At 48.7% G+C, this 19,084-nt stretch overlaps 1 protein-coding gene across 1 annotated transcript in view; it reads right to left on the bottom strand.

The window, feature by feature from the left end:
• Nucleotides 1-2,125: 2,125 nt before the first annotated feature.
• Nucleotides 2,126-19,084, bottom strand: part of CCDC6 (coiled-coil domain containing 6) — a 116,069-nt gene continuing 99,110 nt past the window's right edge. The window contains exons 7-9 of the mRNA XM_075534541.1: nt 17,759-17,859; nt 7,555-7,679; nt 2,126-2,467 (exon numbers count right to left, since the gene is read on the bottom strand). Of these exons, the coding sequence (XP_075390656.1) occupies nt 2,276-2,467; nt 7,555-7,679; nt 17,759-17,859 (418 nt within the window). The 3' untranslated portion in view covers nt 2,126-2,275. The remainder of the gene's footprint in view (nt 2,468-7,554; nt 7,680-17,758; nt 17,860-19,084) is intronic.

The raw sequence follows: 19,084 nt of genomic DNA, 5'->3' as shown, positions 1-19,084 counted from the left end.
GGGATCATCAGACATGTGAAAAGACCAGGAAACGGCATAAGCTCAAAAGAGTAGTGTTTGTGTTCTGTGCATGCTGGACGTCCCCAGGGGAGAAGTGACCACGTTTAAGGTAGAAAGGGGCTGCTGGAAGGAGCGGCTTCACCTGGAGGCGAAACGACTGGGGAACCAGCACTGCTTCTCAGCAGAAGTCTGAATGCCAACAAAACCCGTCTCTAATCAGGAGTGTGTCCTATGACAATGTTCGGGCGTTTGTGCTTTGGGGGACGGGGTCGGGGGGAGACTAAGTCGAAGAGACCACTGCTTTATGGACTTTTGCTTGGAAAGAAGACACACTACCACCAGCACTGAAATCTATAATCGTGTGTAAGATTCGTGTAAACATATACCGCATCTCTCCTATAAGAACAACCGAGACCTGTACCATGAGCGCGGGCTGTGCCTGCCACTCGGAATTCCTCGGAATGGCCCAATGGGCTGTTGGTGAAACCCCAGGTTCTGACCCAACCCAGCCCGATTGTGTGAAACGCCTACAGCCTCAATTAAACTCTTTCTCTGCCTAGGAGAACTGTACTGTGATTAAGTATACCACACACATTATAAATAAAATGTATATAGATGTACAATGAGGCGTTGATATTCTGAGTTTGGGGGTGGAAGCAGGAAGAGGCGAGATGTCCTACTGCAGCTTTTATCTCGAGTTCTTAAAATCCTAGTCAAACACTATTATTCAACAAGACAATTTGCTTTTTCATTCTGTAACTCTTAAATAGGCATTCGAAGGCAAATATGGAGGTTTCTATGCTGTACAATATTAAATATCTACAGTGTCGTGGTTCCTTGTTGTGTAGGAGCGCGCTCAGTAAAGAGTCACCTATTAGAGATGGTTGTCACAAAACATGAACTCTTAAAAATTACCGATAAATTAATTTTCAGTTCTGATTATTATCCAACAGATAACACATTCTCATCATAAAATATACATTCTCTAGTAAGTTATTATTATCTTTTTGTCCACAGCGTATATAAATCTGCAAACACGGGTGGTAAAAATCACTTTACTACCAAAGTACAAAACAGTAACTGCTGGGGGTGGGGGGTGGGGGGGACAAATAAAGATGCTGCAAGTACTCAGGAGAGAGTGGCTCCTGGTGCCCCGCTTCCCAGGGAGACCCGACGATCCGCTCGCGCGACACGAATGCAAACAGCGGACTCAGAAGAGCGTCCTCTGCTCTGCACTGGCGAGCACCCGGCAGCGCTATGGGCGACACGCCGCTCTCCCTCTCTGCCAAGCAACAACTGCACTGGGCCGTCATGATGCCTAGGAATTCCTATATGGTTCATGTCAGATAGTTTCTTTCCCTTCGTTTGCACTCTTAAAATATTTGCTCGAGCTCTACTTTAGGGGAACGAGAATAAAGAACGGAAGGGGAAGATAACTTTTTGTTACAATCACATTGCCTTCGGCAGCAGAACCCAACAACACATTCTAATCAGCCACACAAACCACTGGTGGGAGCGGGGTTGGGGGGGGGCGGCGAAGAGGAGCAACATTTACCAACTCATGTTAGCGGGTGGACGAGTAGAGGGGACATTAAAGATAAAGAAAGAACCACATCATATACAATAACCATAGGGCCGGCCATCCCGCCAGGCCACCTCTTTCACAAGAGTTTCAACACTGCTGTCGATAGACACCGAAAATGACCTGTCAAACGTTATCTGCACACAGCTACATGGATTCATCTAACTTCCCATTCTACACGGAGAGCTAGATCTTTTTCAAAGGTGGGAATTGTAGTGCTGAATTATTGTATGTTTGGTAAACATCATAATGGGTGGGTGGTGGGGGAAATAACAGCTGTCATTCTCTGCAAATTCATTGGGGGAGGGGGGATACAAAAAAGATATCTTTTTTCTTTTTTTTAACTTTACAAACCTAAAAGCCAAGAAAATGAAGCTCTGGGGCCAAGCAAGAATTGCACACCGCTGCTAAATGACCAGAGAATGAGTAGCGCACGTTCCAGCCAGGGAATGGATGTCCATGGAGCTTCAAGTAAAACACTGATGGACAAAGTCGCCTGTTTAGTGTCGTGGACCCACCACGCCGGCTGAGCTGCTGACACACATTCACAACACGACCCAGAGACCACTGCCAGACACCCGCAGTGCACAGAAGTCAGATCCAGAGACCCCCGGGAAGGAAGCCTTTGGCGTTGAGTAGACAGACGGCTCCATTTCACGAGTCCCAACTTGAAATTCAGACGGAGCACATGCATTAAGGCTGGGAGGAAGGGTGCCCTGAATGCGGCGGCGGCGGCGGGGGCTGCGAGGTGGCCACCGGAGGGAGCGCAGGCTGCATGGGGGGCGGGGGCGGTGGCGGCTGGACTGGGGTCTGTGTGTTGGGAGACGGAGGCGGCGTGGGCCGTTTAAATTTGTCAGGGCTGTTGCTTCTCCGCGGGGAAGGCCTCTGTGGAGGGGACAGGAAAAGCAGGTTAGTCTAGGTGCAGGCAGCTCATTCTAACACAGCCTGACTCAGAGCCCAGGCGTGCGACAGACTGACGGACAAACACAACCACTCGGACGGATTTCCTCATCCAGCCCCACTGGCTTCTGACCTGGCAGCGAGCACCTAGCCAAGGTGGTGCTTGCCCCCCCCCTTCCCCCCAGCCGTGGGCATGCTGGGCTGGACTACTACTACGCAAGCCCAGACCATTGCCCTCGCCACCCTGTAATGTCATTTCAATAAAACCGTGAGGACAGGATGGATTCCAAGAAGAAATCAGGCTCATGGCAGGTGTTTGTATTTTCCTAGGCAATCCAAGCCATTTTCATGTTTCGGAAATCAGGGACATCTTTATTTGGCCAGACTGGACTGACACTATGGCAAGTAAGCCAGTAGGCAGATGCGCACAGAAGGGTAAACGCAGCGGTTAAAGGTACTTGACTGCACATCATGGTGTCTCTGTGCGAAGCCGGTTTCGAAACTATTTTGTCTTACACCTCTCATCTTTCAGGTCGCTTTCAGCTCCTGGTAAAACTGATGAAGAACATAAGCTCCTTCAGGGCAGGTGTTGGGCCCCATCCCTCACCACTTTATCTCCAGGCTCAGCAGGATGCCTGGGACATGGCAGGTGTTCAAGAGGTGGTTAAATGAATACAGATGATCAGGTGTTTTATTTTGTTTAATTTCTTAATCGTTTTAATTGATAGATCGGGCGTTTTCCACATGCTGTTGGCCACCTACGTCGTTACTATTCCGTGACAATAGCTATTAGCCAAACGGAAAGCTTGATCACTTTCCAAAAACAAAACAAAATTTGAAACTATAGGGTTAACCCAGAGAATTTAAGGTGAGAGGTAACTGGACAATGGCTCCGCGTCATCTTGGGACGAGAAATGAGAAATCGAGAAACTCAAGGATGTGAATCTACAGTGCTGTACTTGCCTGGAAGGAAGTGCCAAAATGCAAAGCAATAAATGACTTGATTGGCAAGTGCGGTTTTTCTTGGCTGCATCCTAAAACTAAAGGCACCCTCTCCTCCTTGGCCAGGCAACCGCGACAACTATGTCTCCCTCACTTTGAGCTCTAGGAGAGGCATCCCTTAGCATCTCCGCTGGCTTAGTGGGTTACACCTGGGGCTGCTAACGCAAAGCGAGGCATCCCTACTAGACAGCAGAGCAGGTGCTAAGAGGGCCTCGTCTTGCGCCTTCTTTATTGTGTGTCTGCCTACACCGACGCCACGTGTGCCGGCCACAGGAATCCCTTGCACAAGGCCTGGGGTACCGAGAGCTGGCACACCATTTCAAGGTCAACATTTTACTGATTCCGTCCCGTAGGATTTATAAAACAACACTGTCCATTACAAACTAGACTGCTGAATGGCTTGGATTTGTTTGCTTTTAAATCTGGGTTTCCGTCGTATTTCCACTTTCGAGAAAAAGGGATCTTACAGCAGTCCCATCTGCGGGGAATAACAAGTAGCCACCTCAACCACACGCATGCAAAATACTCGTCTGGAACGTGCAGTGCTAACTTGGGGCACACCCTGGCTTACAGAAAAACAGAATGATTTCATGGGAGGGTTTAATGCAAAAGTTCTCTTGTGCCCAAAGCAAGCCAAAAACCAAACCCAATGCCATCGAGTTGATGCAAATTCACAACGTGGCGTTTCCGAACCACTGACCTGCAGTTAGCAGCCCAATGCCTACCCGCCAGAGCCTACAGGGCTTCCTTACTGAGGCTGTCACAGAACAGGAAAGGAGGAAATACGCCGGGCCTCAGATCTGTGTTACAGTGGCACCGTAAAAAGCTTTACTGGGTGGCAGGCAGGCTTACACGTTTGCATGTTCTTATCTCTGCCTGCTTCTGAGCCAGAGATACCACCACCAGACAGCACACGGCCAGGTCCTGCCGCATCCTCACAATCCCTCGTGTGCTTGAGTCTGCTGTTGTGGCCGCTGTAGCAATCCAGCTCATCGAGGGGCTTCCTCAGTTAGCTCAATGCCCTTCTCCGGGTGCCCCAAGATCCTTTGCTTTGGGCAAGCACTGCAGTGTCTTCTCGCTGTCGCGTGTTGTAAAAGTCCCTTCCCCCAGTGATGTCACACGCTCTTCGGAGCTCAGTGGTGCAGCTTCTCAGCTCGTTTGCTCCCGCTAAGACTGAACAAGTGTGGAAAAAGGATGCGGCCCTGACACATCCTCCGCCCCGTGCCCCCCAAACCACTCAGAAATCCGCTTGTCCTTTCCGTGCAAACAACTGCCCCTTGGTCGTGGCACAGGTTTGAGCACGATGAACTCTGCTGGAATTTCTATTTTTCATCATGTTCTTCCTAATTTCTCGTAATCGACACAGTTGAATGCCTTTGCACAGTCAATTAAAAAAACAGGCAAAGGTCCTTCCAGTATTCTCTACTTTCAGCCAAAGTGCATATGACGTCAACGATGGTACCGCTCTCGCTTCAAGTTGTCTGCCAAAGCGAACTTGAGTTTCTAAGAATCCTCGGTTGGTGTACTGCTATAATCATTTCTGAGTTATTTTTAACACAAGCAAACCTTGACTTGTGGTTGATATGATACTGCTCAATAATTTCCACATTCTGATGTAATGAAATGTGCAAATACTTGGTTAGAAAACCTAAACAGAAGAACACGAATGGAATTTCTCAAACACAGAACTGAAGAAAAAAACTGTAGCCTCAAGTTGAAATACTGAAAGATTCCACGTGCAAAATACTGAATGGTGCACAAAGTACCAAGAAAACGATGAAGGGATGTACAGAGTCACTGTACCAAAGAGAATGGGCGGACGCCCAACCATATCAGGAAGTGACACATGATCAAACATGATGGTATTAGAGGAAGAAGCTCAAGGTGTACTGAAGGTTTTGGCCAAAAACCAGGACTCCATTCTTCAAAAATTGACAGAGCACCGACCGAGATCGCTCAAGAAGCGGATGCAATGCTGGGCGTGCGCGTTCGCTTGGGAGACAACGACCTGGCCAAGAGCAGGAAAGAGGTCCGTCCTTGTGTCCCTCTCACCTAACGCTTGAGGTTAGATCAGCCAGTCACAGACTCGGGAATTACGGGTTGGTTTTTGTTTTGAAAAAAAAATTCCTACTGTCAAAAACAGAAGTATGTTAACCAGCAACGAGCAATGCTGTGCAGGTCCTCCCCAGAACATGCCCCCGGGAGCCTGTCAGGAGGGCCTGTCTCCGGTCTGTCTCAGGGGAAACCGCAGCCGCTCCCGATCTGAGCGTGTGCCCTGCTTCCCAGCCTTTTCCGGAGCTGGCTCTTGATGGAATAAACATTTGGAATCCGTAAAATGGTAGCTATCCAACCGCAGATGAAAGTCCATCCATCGGGGATAACGCATAAGTGCCAGCCCACACACCTGTCCGCCTTTACGCGGTGCTTTTCAGCCACCTGGTTCACATACATGGTGTCTAAGAGAACAAAGACGGTGACTACCTTGACGCTTTTCCTTGTGGCGGCTACCCTGGCGGCAGTCACGTGGTTCACAGGGCCCCGGGACCAAGAGCCCATCAACTTAGTTAGGCCAGCCGTACTCAACCAGGACAGGATTCTGCGCACCGCCCCAGAGGACATGTGGCGATGTCGGGAGACATTAAGACAACGGGGGGTTGCTGCCATATTTAATGGCAGAAGTTGGGGATCCAGTTAAACATTCTGAAGTGACAGGACCCCACATCAGAGAACTGCAAACTAAAGCCAAGGGTAAAAAGCAGACCTAGACTATAAACGGATTGTAGAAGCCCAACACGGAGACTCAACTGCCCATGCAGCGCATGCATTAAACGTCCTGCAACTACGGCTGTTCGGTCTCTGCTTGAGTCCCTCTTGTGATGGTGAGTCCACTGTCATGAGACAGCCCCTGCCCCTGCTGGCTAGCTTTGATGTAGTTTCCACTGCGAGTCTTATCTGAGCATTATCTTAGAATTCTATTTGTAGCAGCAACCTAGAAGAATTCCACTTCTTTTATAGTTCTGAGAGAGAGAGAGAGAGAGAGAAAAAGGCAAAAGTCCCAGCTAACACATCATCTCCATGAATCGTTGCTTCCAGCCAAAGGTCCCCAGTTCCTTTTATCGTATCATTTGTCTTGAACAAATTCTAACCCCTTTAAAATCCAAGGTAGAGTCCATTTTTAAAAGCGAACAAACCGTCCTGCAGGTTGGCGAAGCAGTGTCAGGATGATGGCACCTGCCTCTGAGGATGAGGGGTCCCCTTTCGTTATTATTTCTTTTTTTAAATTTTTATTACAAACCCTTGTGTCGAGGGCTAAGGGGTCCCCTTTCGATACTCTCTTTTGGAGAATACCTTTGCTCTATAGCTGGTACCACTTGCATTTCTAATTATTATCTGAGTCGACTGGAAGCCAACTCTAAAGCAATAAGCTCACTTGAATCTGAACCAGATACATTTAAAGTTTCTTCTATTCAGAGAGGAAAAATCCTGAGAAAATCAAGAAAAACGAGTGACTTAAGGAATTATGTTGAGAACCAATGAACTCTGAAGCGCAGACAGTAAAGATACTCACGTATCCATAGGCACCCAGCAATAACTCTCTAAAGCAAGGAGCTCATCTGAAGCACTGGACGGATTTCAAATTATATTTCATAAAGGGCAATTTTTCACATGAGGTGAGGTTGACATTTTGCCTCTGAGAAAGACCGTGACCTCAACACTCTAGGGCTGGGTTTCAAACAACTGGGGAGAATACAGAGTTTATTTACTTATTTTTTTGGGGTGTGTGTGTGTGTGTGTGTGTGTTTTCTGGTTAGTTCTCAAGGAGTGTGTGTGTGTGTGTTTTAGTTAGTTCAAGGATCATTTGTTGTGTGTGTGTGTGTGTGTGTTTTCGTTAGTTCAAGGATCATTTGTTGTGTGTGTGTGTGTTTTAGTTAGTTCAAGGATCATTTGTTGGCCGAGAATACAGTTTTAAAGGGCACACGGAGTGAGAGAGAAGGGAAGGTAAAAGGCCAGGATACCAATCATGGCCCGCCGAGAGAGATGAGTGGGCACTCTGCTCCACACATACTTACTGTGACACCGTGGGGGGTGCCCACATGCTGCACGTGAAGGCCTGGGGTGTTGTAATAAGACATTCCAGCTCTAGTCAGGGATGTTGGTGGTGTGAAGCCCACTGTGTGACTGGCATACGATAGACCTGAAAATGTAACAAAAGTTATTATGTCTAACTCCCAATATTCAAGATCCAAGGGCATGGCACGCAGTATCTGATGTCTCCAGATGTTCAGGAGGGGTGAAAATGCACAAACTCCCCTCTTGCATGAAAATAAAAGCAGACAAGGGCAGTAGTTCATGCAAGGCTCCCTAGGAGCCAAGGGCTTTGAAAGTCAAATCCTGCCGGACCTCCAGCTGTGCGGTGTGGAAGGAGAGGGAGCTAGGAGAAAGCAGGAGTCAAGCAGAAAATGAGATGGGAGGAGTAGCCAGGATCCAGCTCTTACATCACCTACAGAGAACAATTCGCATGGGACCAAGAACCTTAGTCTTGAAAATGGAAACCAACTAACATTCACAGAAAAAATGGAGGGATGAAGCTTTGGGATCTCGGTTTCTGTGATGGCTAAGTAAAACAGCATGAGCAGCAAAAAAATCCATGCTAGGCAAACAAGACCTCCCCAAATTAAATATGTGTATGTATCCAAAGACCATTAAAGGAAGAAGAAAAAACCCACTGAATGGGAGAAAATTTGGGGGAACCAGTATTTGATAAAGGTTTATTTACAAAAATTTTAAAATATTTCTACAACTTTGCAACCAAAAAACAAACAAACCAACCACCCAATTAAAAAAAATTTGTCTGGGTTTTTTTTTGGGAGGCTGGGGGTGGTGGGGTGGTGGTATGTGGATGGGATCTAGAAAAATCATCTCCCGTTAATCTCACATGGCCAGGAAGCAAATGAAAAGGCACTTAGTCATTCGCCCATCACTCAAAACTCACTGCCATGAGTTGATGTTGTCAGGTGCCACTGACTTGGTTCCGACCCAATTCTACCCTCTGAGTAACAGAAAAATACACTGCCCCACTGCCGGAACTGAAGTGTCCTCCTCCCATGTCCCTCTGCTTGAGCAGGTCCGGTGCCAGATCAGCTCGTTGAGGGCCTTCCTCTTTTGTGCTGTCCCTCTACTTGACCGAGGATGACGACTTTCTCTGGGGCACCAGTTCTCAACCTTCCTAAGGCTGCGACCTTTCAATACACTGCCTCAAGCTATGGAACTATGGCGACCCAGTGAAAGGGTGACTCGACTCCGCCCCCACCTCCAAGGGGTCGTGACCCACAGTGTGAGAACCGCTGCTCCAGGGACGGGTCTCTCCTTGCTGCATGTCCGACGTCTGTAAGATGAAGTCTCACTGTCCCTGCCCCTAATGAGCACTCTGGCCACCAGTCCTTTAATGGCAGGTGTGTTGTCTTGGTAGCCCAGGGGACTTCCGGCAGTCCTCAGCAGCCGCACACTGCCAACAGATGGATTCTTCTTTGGCCTTCCTAATTCAATGTCAACCGATAACGCACACCTCAGTCCTCAAGGTAACACCTTTGATTTTCAAAACTCTAAAGAAGTCTTGTGCAGCAGATCCACCCAACACAAATGTCCTTCAGCCTTTTCAGTCCGGCTTCCATGAGCACTGATTGCCAATCCAAGCAAGACAAAATCCTGATGTCAACTTTTCTCCATTGATCACGATGTGACCTACTGGCCCAATTGTGCGGATTTGGGCCTTCTTTACACTGGGTTGGAATCCATACTGGGAGTTCCGGTCCTTCATCTTCACAAGCAAGTGCTTCAATTCACAGCAAGCAAGGTTGGTCATCTGCCTGACGCAGGTTGTTAATGGGCCTTCCTCCAATCCTGAGGCTGCATTGTTCTTCATATCATCATAGCCATCAGGAAGATGCAAATCTAAATCACAATGCAAATCTTAACCCCATTAGAATGGGAATGATTCAAAACCAAACAAAATCACACAACACAAGGTGCTGGCAAGGTGGCGGGAAAATAGAAATCCTCTTCCATTGCTGGCAGAATTGTAAATTGGCACAGCCGCCGTGGCAAGTGTGGCAATCCTTCAGAAAGCTGGACATGAACCAGTACTCTGTTGTTGGGTGCCATTGAATCGATGCCCCCGTACAGCAACCTTATATACAACAGACCGCACAACTGCCTAGTGGGGCGCCATCGTACAAGCTTGCCGTGTTGAAGGCTATTGTTGCAGCCACTTAGGCAATTCAGCTCATGAAGGGTCTTCCCCTTTCATGCCCAAAGCACATGGGACAGAGCCTCACCAGCCTCACTTCTGAGGAGATTCTGGCTGTACTTCTTCCGAGACAGATGTGTTTGTTGGCCTGCCCGTCTATGGTATATTTAACATCCTGTACCCAGGCGATAATTCACAGACGTCAGTTCGTCGTTGGTCTTTCTTGTTCGTTGCTCAGCTTTCTCGTGTGCACCAAGGGGACCGAAAGCACCATGGTTTGGGTAACACACAACCGAATCTCCAAAGTGGCATCTTTGCGTTTTAACATTTTAATGAGGTCTTCTGCAGATCTGCCTGAATGCAACATATGTCATTTGATCTCTTGACTGTGCTTCTGGGAACACTGACTGTGGATGGAAGGGAAGTGAAATCCTTCCCAGCTTCCGTCGTGTCTGTTTATTACGGTGCGGCTTATTGGATCTGTTCTGAGGGGCTTGCTTTCTCGGTTGAGACGTCGTCTGTACTGAGGGATGCCGCCACCTTTGATCTTCAGTAGGAGGTGCCTCGGGTCTTCTTTACTTTCAGCAAGCAAAGTGCGTCACCTGCATACTACAGGTTGTTAATGCACCCCAATTTCTTCTTCTAACCTATGATGCCAGGACTGACCAACCGAAGAGGGTGGAGTCACTTTCCTAATCAGAAAGAACATGGCACGGTCTACTCCAAGGTACGACCCTCTGGATAAGATGCGATTCATACCGGTTAGGTGACTGTCATTCAAACACCAACCACCAATGCCAAGAACGAAGGAATTGAGGATTTTCACCAACTTCGAACTCTGAACTGGGCCAAACATGCAGCAAAGACACACTGACAACTGGTGATTGTCTCGTGATTAGAATGTCAAAGTTGCAAACCAAAAAGAATCCTCAGGTGAAAATATGGCCTGGGCAATAATAATCATACGAGAGATCATGTGACAGAAAGCTGCAAGCCCAATGAACCAGCTCGTTGCAATGACCTATTTTCAGGCTTGAGACCTCATTAAAATGTTAAAACGCAAAGATGCCACTTTGGAGATTCGGTTGTGTGTTACCCAAACCATGGTGCTTTCGGTCCCCTTGGTGCACACGAGAAAGCTGAGCAACGAACAAGAAAGACCAACGACGAACTGACGTCTGTGAATTATCGCCTGGGTACAGGATGTTAAATATACCATAGACGGGCAGGCAAACACACACATCTGTGTTGGAAGAATTTTAAGATTCATGAGAAGCTGTCACGGTGCTTCTGTGTACCTACATCTGCCATGGTCCCAGACCATCCATTTCCCCAAGGAGTCTTGGCTCGCTTATTGGGAACCCAAGAGGTGGACAGTGCGTTTGCTGCTCCTTGATGCAGACCCCTTGGCAACAGCCCTCTCTCAAACTGGGAACCGCATGCAACTGCAACATCCTCCCCCAAAGAGGTCTTACATGTGAATGAAGGTCAAAGACGACTGCTGCCAGAGCCTAGATCCCTGCCGAAACACAGACATCCACGTGGGAAACGCTCGTTTCTTGGCATGTCTCCACCTAAGTCTACATGCTTCTGAGGGTGGTGTTTCCACCTCTCTAGCCCTCTCCACACAATTCTGACCCTTTCCATCCTGGACGGTGCTCCTTTGAGATGCCCCTTGAGTTTGGGAAACAAAAGGTAGTCAAGGAGGGAGCGAGATTAGGGCCCAAGGGTGGAAGAAGTAAGGCTTCCCAACAACTCTCTCTTTCCCCTGAAGAGCGGGGGGTGCCTGGTCATGATGGCGCGGGGGATCCTTGGTGTGACTTTCCTGGCCTTCTTCTCACCAACGAAGTGTCTCACTCTCTTCAAAGTTCTTCCCATAAGCCCCTGTACTTGCCTACGGTCTCCTGGAAATCTACCAAGATGACCCCCCCAATTGGGAAATCTGACCTGCTTTCAATGAAACAGGCACGCCAGAATCCCGCCGATGATGTCATTTATTGTTTGGGTTGGGTCTTTTTATGAAAGGCATCAGGTAAGTGTATTAGTGAGAACACTTGTCTAAACACATTTTCCTCCGAGTAAAACCATGCGTGTATGAACTGGAATAGTAGCCGTATCCCAGCAAGAGTAGCAATACTTTGCAGGACCCCTGAATCTCAGGAAGAGAATCCTTCCAAAGCTCTAGGAAGCACAATTTTCAATCAAATTGTGAAATGTTTGAAAAAATATTTGGTGAATATGCAAGATTTCTATGTCAACCAAAATTGGGGAAGAGAGGAAGTCTCGTCAAACTGTTTCAGATGGAAATGAAAGCGACACACAGCAAATGCCCACGGAGGCAGTGATTGGATATGCTTACTGCTGTCCATCACAAATCCTGCCACCAAAGCTCCAGTGGAGGGGTAAGCTTAAACACACACACACACACACACACACACACACACACACACACACACAGACAAACAAACAAAAATGGGGCATGGGGGAAAAGCTACTACATACATCCATCCCTGGGGTGAGGTCCAGCAACTATGGTAAGGGCCAAACCCAATCCAGAGATACATAGGGCAGCCAACTAAATAAGAGGGGGAGGGGGAAAGAGAGAGAGAGAGAAAGAGAGGCGCCACATGGGTAGTGGGGAGCAGGGCATTAACCACCAAGGGGAGGGTACTGTTTATATCTATCTCCACAGGAGGAGAGAGAAACCAGGCTTCAACCCAATGCACCAAGACGTGAATACAATGTACCGGCATGTACCAGGGAACCAACAGAGTGGTCTGCGAGGCCAGTTCCAATCCCAAGACAGCACTGGGGCTACAGCTTGAGGAGAGGGGCACAACGGATTAGAGCACATGGGAGAAACGCAAAGGGATGGAGAGGGAGGAGAGGACATCGTGACCCACCAAGCCCCAAGGACGATGTTCCTGCTTTGAGCAAGCAATGCATGGGGAGGACCATAGAGCTGGTCCCACCACGGGACACGGGGTCCCTCACTAAACCACGGCGCTTCAGGGGACAGCACTGGAGACACAGGGTGGGAATAGTGCACAGTTTGGCCCCATCATGCTGAGGCGAGGCATGCAGCAGGGGAGTAGACTGCTGAAGCCCTCGGAGAATACCAAAAACAGACTTGGGAGACGAGTGTGGCACCCCATCAGACTCAACTGGAAAACACTCATAAAGGCCAACAAACAGACCTTGAACTATTTATAGGCTTTTCCATTTTTGTCAGTGGCTTTCTTTTTATTTTGTTCTTGCTTTCTGCTGCTGCTGCTATTGTTTTGTTGGTTTTGACTTCCTTTGTTTTATTTGGCTTTGCCTGTTTTTTGCGCTTACTAATGTCCCTGCATGTCTAGTTGATAAGTTAAGCGGGATAAATAATTCAGAGATGAAAAGAACAGGGCCAATGGTTTCCAGGGGGGATACGGGAGAAGGGGAGGTGGAAGAAAGGAAAGTGGGAAGGGGAGCAACCCACGAATAAGGGAACAAGTGAACTAAAATCAATGGAAGGAAGGTCGTAGGATGCCTAGTGGGGCTCGTTCAAGGGCAATGTAGCAGTGAGGAATTACTAAACCTGAATGAAGGCTGAACATGATTGTGGAACAAGAGGGAAATAAAAAAGGAAATAGAGGAAAGAACCAGGAGGCAAAGGACATTTATAAAGGCCTAAATACAGGCATGTACATATGCAAATATACAAAACAAGAGGGGAATAGAACTATGTACTCATATCTATATGTTAAGAATTAAGGTTGCAGATGGACGTTGGGCCTCGACTCAAAAACTCCCTCAACAGAAGAACACTTTGTTTTAACAATCCAGCATTCTGTGATGCTCACCTTCCTGACATGATCGCTGAAAACAAAATATGCACATAAGCAAATGTGGTGAAGAAAGCTGATGGTGCCTGGCTATCAACAGATATAGCGTCTGGGGTCTTAAAGGTTTGAAGATAAACAAGCGGCCATCTAGCTCAAAAGCAACAAAGCCCACAAGGAAGAAGCACACTGGCCTGTGTGATCATGAGGTGTCGATGGGATCAGATATCAGGCATCATCACAACAAAATCATACCCAAGGTGAACTAGGGCAGGGGGTGGGGGGCATGGAGTGGAGACCCAATGCCCAGCTGTAGACAATTGGACAACCCCTCACAGAGGGGTCATAGGGAAGAGATGAGCCAGTCAGGGTGCAGTATAGCACCCATAAAACACACAACTTTCCTCTAGTTCTTTGGTACTTCCTTCCCCCCACTATCATGACCTCAATTCTACCATAAAATTTGGATTAGACCAGAGCACGCACACTGCGACAGATAAAAGCCTGCAACACAGGGACTCCAAAATAGATAAACCGCTCAGGGCCAACAAGGAAAGTAGAGGTACCAGGAAGATTAGGGGAGCATGGTGAGAGAAAGGGGGGCTTGATCATAAGGATCAACCTAGGACACCCCCCACCCCACCCCTCCAGGGGACGAGTAACAGAAAGGTGGTTGAGGGGCAACGGAGGATGGTGTAAGATATGGAGAAAATAATCTATAACTTATCAAGGGTTTGTGAGGGAGGGTGGGCAGGGGTGGGAGGGGGAAGAAATGGGGAGCTGATATCAGGGGCTCAAATGGGAAGAGAATGCTTTGAAAATGATGACGGCAGCATATGTGCAAATGTGCTGGACACATTGGAGGAATGTATGGATTGTGATAAGAGATGTAAAAGCCCCCAATAAAAGTTGGTTTTTGTTTTGGTTTGGGAAGAAAAGCCGAGCATTCAGGGTTTGCTGACCGGCTCTAGGGGCAGCAGTGAGACACACTGGAGGAGATCAAGAGGAATGGGTGCCACGTAGGAGGTAAATTTTACTTGATGATATTATGGAACTTAAAATAGGATCAAAGCGTTCTCATGTAGGAATGTTTTAGAAGAGCATATATATACACATGCATATATCAACAGTACAGTTTAAAAAACTATCAAACAACCCGTACAAGAATAAGTCAAAAAACACGGCTACAAAAATCACAGACATCTTTATTAAACACACAGAACAAAAGGTGCAATGAGTCTCTGCTGACGGAGTCTTCAGCTACGTCTGTAATATTTCTCAAAGCAGAGTTGCCCTCTCGCCCTGCCCCCAAATTCCGAACTCAGCGATTTACGGCATGTCGAAATCATTTCGGCCTCCTGACCAGGCTTAGTCACGTTTGTTTACAATGTCCCCTGGGCTTGGGGAACAGAGAAGTCCGAAGGGTTTCCCAGTTAACACTCTTGAAGGATGCTTTGCGTTAGCTGTGAAGAGCAGGCGTGCTGTTGTGGTGGGAAAATCCCGCCGTGCAACTTTCTTGCCTTTTCCTCACTAATGCAGTTTTCCATCTTCTTAGCAACTTCTCTTCTTCAAGGCGATCTCTCCCAATGGCTCCTTTGGAATTAAAACCCAAAACCAAACCAAAACCCAGTAGCCGTGACTATCTGAGCTGAGCGCCCTGACTCGACGTCGTTTCGGAGGGCCTTCCAATGGTCCTTAACATGTTGGATCCATCTAAAATAGGTTGTATTGCGCCAGGCAGCATCCCTGTGAACCGACTTCCGGGCTCCCAGGATTTGTGCAGAATGTCCACTTGGGTTTTGCTCAAACCTCGCAATCATGATTTCCCACGGCACCCGCACCAAAATCCCGCCACCTCTCTCTCCTTAAAAATCATCGGAACAGGACTAAGGCAAGAGTCTGACCGGGAGGCTGTGTCTGCAACCGTCCGCTGGTCACACGTGTCTCACGCTTACCAGGTGGTATTTGGAATAAGCCCATTTTGTATGGATCGAACCCCTTGACCAATGCTTTGAGTTACTCGCTTACATATAAGCCAACCCCACGCTTTCAGAGTAGGCTTACCATGAGGGAAAGTATCACCAGAGTCAACATTAAGGAAGAAGGATAGCCCTTCCGTGCAAAAGCAAGCGGAGCAAGGCTTTCTTGCAGATAATGTCTGTGTTATTTCAAGCCACGGCATGGTGGTCAGGGTCTCTTTCGGTTCTGTAACTTGTTTGCAGGGTCCACACTGAAATTATATTATAGCTAATCAGCTGGAGAATCCTTTGCCAACCATCATCAAGGTCACCGAGATGGTCCAGGCCCTGGTAACATTCTGGTCTGTCACATATGAGCTTGCCGTGAGTCGAAGGCACCCCAACAGCAACTAACCATGACAACCAAGATTTCCTTGAAGCTCCTGCATGGCGCAAACCGTTCACAGAAGCTCAACTGCTCGCCAGAAGGTTAGAGTTTGAGTCTGCCCAGAGGTGTGTCGGAAGAAAGGCCTGGTCATCTGCATCCCCAAAACTCGGCCCCTGAAAACCCCCTGGGACACAGTTCTGCACTCACACACCTGGGGTGGCAACGAGCCCAGATAGATTTGGCAGTAAATAGGATGAGCAAAGGTTTCTTTGAGTTCAAATGAGTCAAGTCAGGCATTAAACTGTATTTCCAAAAAAGAAAAAAAAATTTTTTTTTAATTAAAAAAAAAAACCCTATTATTTCACCTGAGTCGGTATCACCACCAAGTACAAAAGCAGCCACCATCCCACTTCTTCTGGACTTACGGCTCCTTCTACACCAGTCAGGCGGAAGGCAGAGGAAGATATCTATGTCTATGGAACCCCAGGGTCACTCTGGAAAAACGGAGCCGCTTCTGGCGAGCCATAGGGCGCCGGGAGAACAGCTGAAACTGAGGCAGGAGCAGCCTTTTGGCAGGAACTAGGGGTGGTGACAGCGCGGTGAAGGACGCTCCGAGAGCTTTCTCGGTTTGCGACAGCCCCTGTGCTCCTCTGCCTGGTGCCAGACAGCACCAGTGTGCACCGCGGTGCGCCCGGCTTCTGCGCTCGATGCGGGCCTGGCCCTCCTCTGAAGGAAAAGTAGATGTCGTGGAGGCAAGTGCTGGGCTACATCACCTCACAGAACCAAACCATTCCTACTTCGACCTGTGTCTAAAACGTTTCCCTGCGGTCAAGTTAGAGGGCATTCCTGTTCATAAACTCGCATCGGCCGAATGAGAAGCTGCTCTGATAGGAAGCCGCTGCATGTATCAAAACCTCCCTGCAGCGCAGTCACCGCCTTCTGTTCTGTTTTGAACCTCCTTCTCCAGCGCTCCCACTCAGTGCACAAGCTGACGACCAGCAAGCACGGGGAAATCACTTGGTCCCTTCAGTCACAGGCGCGCGCCTCTGGCCCACTCTCTACCTATTCTCGCCCTCCACTCCTCTTGCCCCCACACCCGCTGCTTCCTCTTTCTCCTGCAAGGGGTCATTTACTTGCCCTCCTGGCCCCAGAGCCCCCCCCCCCCACTGCACTGGTACCGAGTCAGTTCTCTAAGGGGTCAGGAGAAGCCAGGTTCGCCTCTGACAGAAAAGATTCTACAGAGCAAAGACTGCCTGACAGAAGCTCCTTAGATGACAGGTATGATGAGCTTGTCAGATGGGGCAGGAGAGGCAGCTCCAGGCTTGGACGAGCCTAGGCGCTGGAGACAAGCATGCCCTGCCTCCCTGCCTGGCTGTGACCCAGAGTCCCTGACCTTCCAGCCTCTGCCCCATCAATTCTGACAGCGGGGCTAAAATGATGCCGATGTTTACTCTTCTGAGGGGAAGATGAAGGTGACAACAGATGAGAAACATAGAAAAAGAACCCATCAGAGACGGGTTGGGGTGGCATCTACCCGAGATCTCCCATCAATTCTCTGCCTCCTAAGCTCAGTGCCTTCTTTGTAAGGACGCTTCTGTAGAGTCAAGTTCCATTGATATTTCAATCAATCAATAAATAAATTAATGAAAATGAAGGGACCAGCTGGCATTACAGCTTCCATATTAAAGAACTTCAAGACTAACTCCTAGTCTTGGTAATGAGTTGTTTCTGAAAAATATGTGACCACGAGTCTCTGCTTAGAAGTGTTTTGCTTTTAAATAACTGGAAGGGCACCTATCCAGGGTGGTGTATTACACTGACCAGAAGCCCCCCTTGCTAACGCAGACGCGAACATGTACTCACCAGGTGAGATAGGCCGGCTGGAACTCGGAGAAGGTGTGTAAGGGATCGGGCTGGACACAGTGCGAGGTCTTAGTCCTTGAGCGGACATCTCGTTAAAATACCTAAGAGCAGACAGGGGGGCATGGTCAGAACTGCCTGAGCTTACATCGTCCAGAATGCTTAGCTGAAATGGTTGGGGTTCACATCGCGAGGAAACATTTCACAAGCACAGTCCCCAGAGTTCGTGCGCTGTGCCTTTTGGCAAGTCTCACCCCGCAGGGGCACAGGATAAGGAGCCCAGGAGTTTCATCAGGACGGGGTCCTGCTGACAGAGAGCACGGGCCTTTCTCCGGTCACACGGCAGCTATTAGAAAACCTCCTCCTAGGACTTGTAAGAGCGCCCGAGTTTCAGCAGCAGCATTTATGTGGCTGTTGAAAACTCAAAACCAGACGCGCCCGAGATTTATGGTACCCAATTAAAGCTTAACCGGTGCCGATGAACTGAAATGTCCCTGGTTTACAAGGAAAACCTTGGTTAACAAATAATCACACGTTAGAGTGCAACAAGAACACACCGGGCAAGGAACACCTGCTGCAGACACAGGGCGTGGTGCTGACGTTAGCTTCTTCCTGGGTTCTGGAGTCACATGGGGCCTGCAGGGCTGAAACGCGAGCCCTTGCCCGTCCTACGCCAGGCACAGAGTGCTGCCTCCGAGAAATTTCTGCTCGAGAGGCTTTCTAACACCCCAAGGACAGAGCACCCACATGGGTTTCCCTTACTCTTCCATGAGGCCTTGGCCCGGGGGTCCCACGCCTTCACGGAGACACTCGAACACCCCCACCTTCAACCGGAACAAAACAGGCTCCTTCATACGACACCTCTCTCCACTAGGTGTTGCCGTTGTTAGTACATCTGCCCGACTCACAGCGACCCCATGGAACAAAACACTGCCAGGCCGTGTCGCCCCCCCACGATGAGGTGTAGACCAAACTGTTGTACCCAGTGGGGTTTTCACTGACTGATTTCCCATAGATTGCCAGTCCGTTCTTCCTACTCTCATTCTGGCCTGCCGAAACCTGCTCGGTATCCCAGCGATCCACAAGCCTCCCCCGACAGACAGGCGGTGGCCGAGTGCGAGGTGCGCTGGCTGGAAATCAAACCTGGGTTTCCCACAAGCGTGGCAAGAGCTTCAGCCGTCAAATCACCTCTGTCCCCACACCCACTAGATAAACCAACAAGTCCATTACCATCAAGTCTCCCAGCCCCGGAGGGCAGAGTAAACGGTAATCTTTACCTTCGCGATATGTCACACCTTTCGACCGTGGGTGGTGGCTCGTGGGCTTGAG

Source organism: Tenrec ecaudatus, chromosome 16 (genome assembly GCF_050624435.1).
Source record: "Tenrec ecaudatus isolate mTenEca1 chromosome 16, mTenEca1.hap1, whole genome shotgun sequence".
Classification (NCBI taxonomy): Eukaryota; Metazoa; Chordata; class Mammalia; order Afrosoricida; family Tenrecidae; genus Tenrec; species Tenrec ecaudatus.
Note: the sequence above shows the minus strand (reverse complement) of the source record. Positions and strands in the feature narration are given on the sequence as shown.